This window comes from Lucilia cuprina, chromosome 3, assembly GCF_022045245.1.
Source record: "Lucilia cuprina isolate Lc7/37 chromosome 3, ASM2204524v1, whole genome shotgun sequence".
NCBI classification, from domain to species: Eukaryota; Metazoa; Arthropoda; class Insecta; order Diptera; family Calliphoridae; genus Lucilia; species Lucilia cuprina.
The window spans coordinates 50,232,298-50,241,049 of record NC_060951.1 but is presented as its reverse complement, the minus strand read 5'-3'; the positions used below and the strand labels follow the sequence as shown (position 1 = coordinate 50,241,049).

The 8,752-nt window shown below is 29.1% G+C and overlaps 3 protein-coding genes across 3 annotated transcripts; 1 reads left to right on the top strand and 2 right to left on the bottom strand.

Annotated features, from left to right (window-relative positions):
- Nucleotides 1-849: 849 nt before the first annotated feature.
- Nucleotides 850-1,854, bottom strand: LOC111686941 (farnesol dehydrogenase-like). Its single transcript, XM_023449333.2, has 2 exons — nucleotides 1,189-1,854; nucleotides 850-1,127 (listed from the first exon to the last, which is right to left on the bottom strand). Exons 1-2 carry the CDS (start codon nucleotides 1,759-1,761, stop codon nucleotides 951-953), a joined length of 750 nt encoding a protein of 249 aa, XP_023305101.2. The 5' UTR covers nucleotides 1,762-1,854; the 3' UTR covers nucleotides 850-950.
- A 2,587-nt stretch (nucleotides 1,855-4,441) lies between these two features.
- On the top strand, nucleotides 4,442-5,367 carry LOC111686935 (farnesol dehydrogenase-like). Its single transcript, XM_023449328.2, has 2 exons — nucleotides 4,442-5,047; nucleotides 5,110-5,367. The coding sequence occupies exons 1-2, from the start codon at nucleotides 4,472-4,474 to the stop codon at nucleotides 5,284-5,286; spliced, it is 753 nt and encodes a 250-aa protein (XP_023305096.2). The 5' UTR covers nucleotides 4,442-4,471; the 3' UTR covers nucleotides 5,287-5,367.
- Nucleotides 5,368-6,441: 1,074 nt separating this feature from the next.
- Nucleotides 6,442-7,427, bottom strand: LOC111686938 (farnesol dehydrogenase-like). Its single transcript, XM_023449331.2, has 2 exons — nucleotides 6,754-7,427; nucleotides 6,442-6,689 (listed from the first exon to the last, which is right to left on the bottom strand). The coding sequence occupies exons 1-2, from the start codon at nucleotides 7,321-7,323 to the stop codon at nucleotides 6,513-6,515; spliced, it is 747 nt and encodes a 248-aa protein (XP_023305099.2). The 5' UTR covers nucleotides 7,324-7,427; the 3' UTR covers nucleotides 6,442-6,512.
- Between the last annotated feature and the right edge of the window lie 1,325 nt (nucleotides 7,428-8,752).

Here is an 8,752-nt window from a genome sequence, read left to right as displayed (position 1 = left end):
AAAAAATAAAAATTTTATAAAAGTAAAAATTGTAAAAATATACTCATGGTGTAGGGTATCATATGGTCGGCCATGCCCGACTATACTTTCCTACTTGTTTATTATATTTTTTTAGAAGTGTGCATTGGGGATTGTATGATTCTGCTGATCTAATGATCTGGTTTAATTTGAGGCTTAGAGTACATACAAAATCCCTAAACGTAATAATTTCCTTTTATACATATAAATATAAATGTTTTCATTAAATTTTACTTCGATGGACTTATAAAAAGCCTAATTTAGAAAATCAGTTTTCTGTAACAAACTGCTTAAAGATATTTAAACTAAGGTAAAATTCAACTACTTAATAGACTAGCAAATACACTAGTTCATTGCATATACAGTCGACTAGTCAAAATACAGACATTGTTTTTCTAAAGGATACGCAGTACTCCATCACATCTGGGTTTTGATGTTTAAAAAACGGCATGTTGGGCCCTTTTACGACCTTATTTTTATAAAATGTCGTATGTCACCTAAAAGTCCATTTTTTATTTTTGGAATAAATACAAATCGAAAGAAAATCATTTTCTTATTCGACTTAACAATGTCTGTTCTTTCGTCAACTTCCAAAAAAATTGTTTTTGTCAATTTATCTAAAATGGCGCTTCTCAAACTCCAAAACACGATATCTCGAATCGCGAATGTGATGGTGAAATTGTCGGTCAATGTGCCCAAAAGACATCGGCAATGATCAGTTAATCAGTTAATCAGTTAATGCTAGTCCATTTCAGATTCAAACCATTGAACATTATAATGTCGGATATCAATATTTTAAGATTTTTAACTGATAAAAAAATTATATTTGTCTATATTACAAAAAAAATATTAAAAAGTTTCTCTAATTTATTTAAATTTTAAAATAATTAATATAAAATATTTACAAATAATGCAAATCTGCAATAAACCACCTAAAACATTTCACCCACTGGCTTAATAGTCATTTCATGAATTTGAACATGTGGTGGCGTGGAAATGGCATACAAAACACCTTGAGAAATATCTTCCGATTTCAAGAAAGTATCACCAATTAATTCCTTAATTTTATCGGGAATAATTTCTGTATCAACTGCACCCGGACTTATACTCTATAAAAAGAAACATATGTTTAAAATGAATATGAATATTAATTAAATATTTTTAACTTACCGTGATTTTAATCTTAGTACCCAAACCTTTAAATTCTTGTCTATAAATCTCCGTAATAGCAGTAATGGCATATTTGCTGGGTGAATAAATATTATTATCGGGGGCCTTATTGCCCACAGCTATGACTTTATGACCGGCAATACTATTAATTAATATAATATGACCATCAAAATTACGTTCCTTCATGGATTTAAAAGCTCTTTGGGTACAATACACCACACCCATAACATTGGTTTGCAAAACCTGTTCAATGTCGGCTAGATTTCCCGTGCATAATTGACCATTTTTCATGCAACCTGCATTATTTACTAAAATATCTACACCACCAAATTTTGAGATAATTTTATCGAATGTTTCATTAACCGATTTCAAATTGGAAACATCACATTTGAGGGCAGTTAATTTTGATTGTAATTTTACGGGTAATTGCTTTTTAAGTTCCTCAACACGCTCTACACGTCGGGCCAGACCCACAACTTGTAAACCATTATTGATGAGATCCTTAACTATGGCTGAACCAATACCCGAACTAGCTCCTGTTACAACAGCTATTTTATTTTGCCAACGTTCCATTTTAATTTTTATTTTTTTATATATTTTATAATTTGATATAGTTTGGGTCTTAACACCGTAACGCTTTAATAAACACTATACAGTTTGTTGGCAAATTTTGTTTTTATTTAAAATATAAAATATTTAGATTGCACTAAGACTGACCTACTAGTAGATAAAAACTACAATATATTTCTATAAATATTGTAAAAAATGTATTATTAAAAGTGTATTATTTTGTTTTTTTTTTTCAATATCTAGAGATAAGAAACTAGGAACAATTATAAATAAATATTAAAAAAAATTTTAAATTATTTACATACATATGTATGTATATATTCTATAAATAACATTCAAAATACTAATTGTTGATTGCACTCACTACCCTTTAAAATAGTTGTTAACAAACCATGATAATTAAAATTTCAAGTATAAATTTTGCCATTTCATCAATATTTATTGTAAATTTCAAATCAATGAGTCAAAATTAAATATTTTATTTTTTTTAATAAAATAATAAGAACAAAGTATTTACATATGTATTTCAAGAAAATCGCACTACCCTAAGCTATAGTCATCATGACTTGAAGTCTTTAACTTTTAGATTTTGTTTTCCCATTAAACTATTCTTTCAATTAAATAATTTATCGATTTTTTTTTTTGTTCATCAAAAATAAATTTTGTTCTTTATAAGTCTGTCGAAATTTTCATATTTCCTAGATTACTTGAATTAAGACAACATTTAACTGAATCAGCATAAGAAAAACTTCAAGGAAAGTATTTATTTGGTACTAAAATAGCCAATAATGAAGCCACAAAAAAGTAGAAAAACAGTTCGTCCATTTAAACTTTTAAATATGTAGAATCCTAATATTACTCCGTGTAGACCCAAAAATGTATAATCTGGCTTATAAAACGATATGTCAGTATCTGTCCGCCTGGCTGTAAATATAGACAATAAAATTATACGATTTTTATTGTGAAGCAAACCTTATTGTACATTCGGCTATGCTGAATCTTATATAAACTCCATCCATCGTATTTTTAAATGAGTAATATGCGTTAATGCCAATTTCTGAAAAGGGTTTTATATGGGGGGTAGGGTCAATTATAGTTCGATCATACAATTTTGTAAAAAGGTTTTGGGTTGTATACAACTTATCTATGTCGAATTTCATTTCTATACTTGAGTTTCTAAAAGAGTTAATGCACCCGAACTCTTTTTCGAGGGCCACTTTTATGGGGGCTATACAAAAACGTTGACCGATATTGCACATTATCAATACCACACAAACCTTACCTACTGGGAGTATTTGTAAAACAAAACAAAAGTTTAACTTACTAAGGGTTTTCATTTAAACGCTTAAGTTTCCCATTTGTGCAAGTGTGCAAGTTTATTCGACTTGTTTCATGAAACCCTTGTTCAAATTATGTTCAATTACAATATTTACAAACATTTTACAGCAATGTCAAACGAAATCAAAAAATAAAAAATTAAGTATTTTAACAAAAAATTGTACAAAATATGTTAAAAATGTGAATATTCAAGTCCATAAATTCAAAAGTGAACAGATTTATTAAATGCACAATGAGTTTGCTCAAGTTTGCCAGTCTAAATAGTCTCTCAAACTTATAAGGGTTGTGCAAATCAATTTTCATACAATTCAATTGCGAGGATGGAAACATGCACAGGTTGCACAGTTTACGAGAGTTTTGAACGTTTAAATGAAAATCTTTACTATTAATAATAAATCATTACCAAATTATACTTTTCCGAAGGATTGAGACGTGCTGAATCCGAATTTGGCCTCATTAAATTACGGGACACGATATCTCAAATACCAGATGTGATGGAATGTGAGTTAAAGTTCAGATTCAACGTTTCAGTGTTTCGACTTTTTTTAATATTGTCGGCCTTATTATTTAAGTACTTATTTGTAAGCAAACGTGATAAGTAATTGCCTTCAAGTGTCGCCGTGTTAAATCAGTAAGTGAAAAGCTAAGCTCCCATGTAAATTCCTCTGCTTATTAAATTAGTCTGGACGAGAAATTCAATTTAATCAAATTTTGAAACCACAATAAATTTTAATGAGGATTACTTAGTCCACAATACAGAAAATCGATCCATTTTTTGCAGAACTGTAAATGACTTGCAATTTAAATGAATATGTTAAATAAGTTTGCAATTTTTTCTAATTTAAATGAATTATTTAAAGTAAACTGCAATTCATTCTCAATCCGTTAGAATTGAATTGATTTCAAATTAATTAAATTAGTTCAAATAAATAAAATCAAATTCAATAGTATATTTCAACGGTAATATAATTCAACATGAATCTTAATTATTAATCGTTCTAGATTTATCGATCCGAAACGATTGATCCATAACGATCTAAGTGCAAATATGGCATTAAATATTTTCAAAATAATATCTGTCTAGTTGATATAATTATTTCGCAAAAATTGTCATTTCACCATTAAACACTTGTTTTTACTTTGACTAATTGAACAAAATAAATAAAAAAAGCCGGTCAAACTAACAGCAATATGAACATAAATCTAGACTACCAATCATTATCTAATCTCTTTATCAATTCGCCTATGCAAGATAACTAAACAATAAATAACATTCAGTATAAGAGAAATTTAACAAAAACTCAATTAAAAAATCATATAAATAAAACCACTCTCCACTTAATACAATAGTGTCATTCAGTCGTAAACTTTGAAAATGGAACGTTGGCAAAATAAAGTCGCTGTTGTTACCGGTGCCAGTTCGGGTATAGGTTCTGCTATTGTTAAAGATCTGCTCAAGGCAGGCGTACAGGTAGTGGGTTTAGCCAGACGTAAGGAACGTGTTGAAGAACTCAAAGAAAGTTTGCCGGCTGAACAGAAATCTCTGTTAACGGCCATTAAGTGTGATGTTTCCAATCAGCAATCAGTTAATGAGGCTTTCGATGAAATAATTGCCAAATTTGGTGGTGTTGATATACTTGTCAATAATGCTGGTTGTGCTAAAATGGGCCAATTGGTTTCAATGGATGTTCAAGACATACAAAACGTATTGCAAACAAATGTCATGGGTATTGTCTACTGTACACAAAGAGCTTTTAAATCGATGAAAGAACGTAATTTTGATGGTCATGTTGTGCTTATTAATAGTGTAGCTGGTCATAATGTTTTTCCGGGAGCAATGGGTAATGTGCCTTCAACAAACATTTACTCACCCTCGAAATTTGCTGTAACAGCAATAACTGAAATCTATAGACAAGAGTTTAAAGGTTTGGGTACAAAAGTTAAAGTTACGGTAAGTGTTTTTTTATAAAAAATAATTAGGATTTTTAATTATTTTGTTTTTTTTTTTTATAGAGCGTTAGTCCCGGTTTAGTAGATACCGAAATTGTTAGTGACCCCTTTAAGCAAGCCATGAAAGATTGTATTTTGAATGCTCACGATATTTCTAATGCTGTTTTATACACCCTCTCTACACCGCCTCATGTGCAAATTCACGAAATTACTATAAAACCAATTGGAGAAATATTTTAATTACACTTTTGTTGAATTAGTTAAAAAATATTATATACTTTAAAACTTATATTTATAAATAAAATTGTTTATTAGCTTGCATTAATTGTTTCCGTAATTAGCCGCTAGATTTTGAAAAACTTTAATTGTTGTAAGCTTTATTGAGATGTTGCATAAAATTTAAAACTATCATGATTTTTTTATATTTAAAAGTTAACGTTACTTATTAAGTAATTGATTCATCAACGAACACTCTATACGTCTAAAGTAAAAAGTTGACATTTAAACTAGAAGGTAGTGTCCGCCAAATGGATCTTGAGGATGGTTCGTTTGAAAATCTAATGTATATTATAAATAATTAAAAAAACAATCACTTTTTTGAAGTTCAAAACCGGTACGAAGATGGACGAGTGTAATAGCTTTAAATGTAATATAGTTCCAGGTAGTTAACCTGACAAACACAAAACTAGGACAAGGCAACCAAATTACAACCGCGCTTTGCCCTGACGCTGAGGGGAAACTAGAATCCCGTAAGGTCTCTTGAAAAAAAATAAACAGTAGGTACCCAGTAAAATATTTTCAAATTTTGGTAATAAGCATTGTAGATAATGTAGTTATTACATACATTACTTGGTCATGAGTTGTCGTTATAAATTACATAATTCTTTTAATGGAAATCTATAGCATTTGTCTAATAAGAAATTAGTTAGTATTTCTAACCGTAGTCGATTTTGGAAGTTTTTTTTTTCAAGAAATGTGTGGAAATAATTTCAGATAGAATGATAAAGTTACTATTTAATGGGACATTGAGTAAGAGAATAATCTAGAAAGCATAGAAAATAATTGTAAAACCTGTAAACAGTTTTTTTGGTCATCGTCAAACAAAAATAAGTAGTTATTCACTTAAAAAGAAACTACTTACACTTTTCTCCAATATGACTTGCCTACTTACCGGGTAAGTAAAGATTTTGCTGGGTAGGACCACAAAGATCTAATGGGGTTACCCTGATGGGAGCAAGACGAGAAATCTTCGAACACTGTTTGGAAAATCCTTTGAAATTACTTCCAGGAAACTGAGTTTCTGAACTTTGAAAAATAAAACATTGAGTGAAATTTTTTCAAAAATCTTTGGTAGAGGTCAAAGAAAAAAGTAATATAAACTAAACACCGAAAGTATTTCGTTTGTATAAAAACAATAATATTATTATATTAAAATATTTTTATATTATTTAACAAATAAAATTCACTTAAAAACTTTCTCCAACTGGCTTAATAATCATTTCATGAATTTGTACATGAGGTGGCGTAGAAATGGCATACAAAACACCCGACGAAACATCCTCTGCTTTAAGTATCGTACCATCTAAAGCAGTTTTAATATCATCATTAAGAATTTCAGTATCCACAGCACCAGGACTAATGCTCTAGTATAAAGAAAAATAAAATTTTCATAAATGTATACTTTATACTGTTACATTTGAAACTTACAGTAACTTTAATCTTTGTACCCAATCCTTTAAACTCCTGTCTATAGATTTCCGTAATAGCAGTTATGGCAAATTTACTTGCCGGATAAATATTGTATTCCGGTATTTGAACACCACTTATAACTTTATGACCAGCTATACTATTGATAAGCACAACATGACCATTAAAATTACGTTCTTTCATAGATTTGAATGCACGCTGAGTACAATAGACGACACCCATGACATTTGTTTGCAACACTTGTTCCACATCAGCCACATTCATGGTGGATAATTTTCCCAGTTTCAGGCAACCAGCATTATTTACTAAAATATCTATACCACCAAAATGCGAGACAATTTTATCAAATGTCTCATTTACCGATTTTAAGCTGGAAACATCGCATTTCAAAGCTGTCAATTTTGTTTGCAAATTTTTGGACAATTCCTTTTTAATATCCTCAACACGTTCTACACGTCTAGCTAAACCCACTACTTGCAAGCCATTTTTAAGAAGATCTTTTACAATGGCTACCCCAATACCCGAACTGGCACCTGTTACCACAGCGATTTTATTTTGCCAACGTTCCATATTATATATTATGTCTTTTTTTGTTTAATATTTAATAAAAATATTGCAATTTACTATCACGTTTGTTTGGTTTAAAGGTTTTTACTAGACTAATAACATTTCTACTTGTGTATAATTTTTTAATAATTTAAATCAAAAAGAGTAAAGCCAGCGAGATTAAAATGTATAATATATATTTTTGCTTATACATATTATTTGTATTTTGTTTGTTGTGTTTACAATTATATTTGTTTTGTTTAAACATTTTTTTTTAAGATAATTATTATTATTTATTTCGACGTGCCTGGCAGACTTTTGTTTATTTCTTTGTAATTTTATATTGCAAAGTAAGAACTGTTGTATACGGCTGAGCCGAATTTTATTTACCTTCCCAACATCTAAAGCTTAGATGTTGGAAAGATATATACGTATCTGTGTTTAGATTTTAAACACATTTCTTAGGAAAATTCTAAATTTTTAAATATCGAAATTTTATCCGAAATAAATATTTTAAAATTTGTTCATTATATAAATGTCTTTTCTACAATTGACAATTTTGCGGAGTCGAATTCAGTCCCGAAATATATGTAATATATACTTTCATCCAATCAAGAAAATAATTACTAATTTCAAATCAAAAATTCAAATTTCCTCTTATATTAAATTGTTAAAGTGTAATAAATTAAAAATTAATTACACCTTTCAACTGCTGTAAATAACAATATTGATTGCAACCTTTCGAACTAAGCCAAATTTATAGAATCTAATATTTCATATTCATACATATAACATATAAATTATAATTATTAAAGGCAAATAACAACATTGCTTATATTCTGGGTACTAAAGTAACGGTCATTTACTTGTACTTATACAGTTAATGCCTTCCAGTTTAGTGTAATGATGGAGGGTGGCTTCTTTGTTTGCTCTCAACATTTTACACTTGCCTTTTGCATCAATGGATAAAGGCAATCTTTGGTGGTAATATTGTCTTGATTAATGGCTTTTATATACTGACCCCATTAATATGAATCTTTTTCATGTTTTTCTAACGCAAATAATTATATATGCAGTCAGTAAGTAAATACTTTTTAAAGATTAATAGATTTAAAAAGAAAAGAAAATTTATAGGTCTGGTTTTTAAGTTACAAATTTAATAGGGATTAAGTGTTTTTTGTATAAATTAATTAGTCTTTGTTTTGTTATAGGTATAATTTCGAAAATATATCGCTTAACCTTTAAAATAGCGATATCAAGAGCAACAAGCAAGAGTAGCAAGTAGACTTATCTCTAGGTAAGAACGTAAAATATCCAATAGGGTAATACATAGACTTGACCATAGTTCGATGATTAGACTGGTAGATAGATAGATAGATAGATAGATAGATAGATAGATAGATAGATAGATAGATAGATAGATAGATAGATAGATAGATAGATAGATAGATAG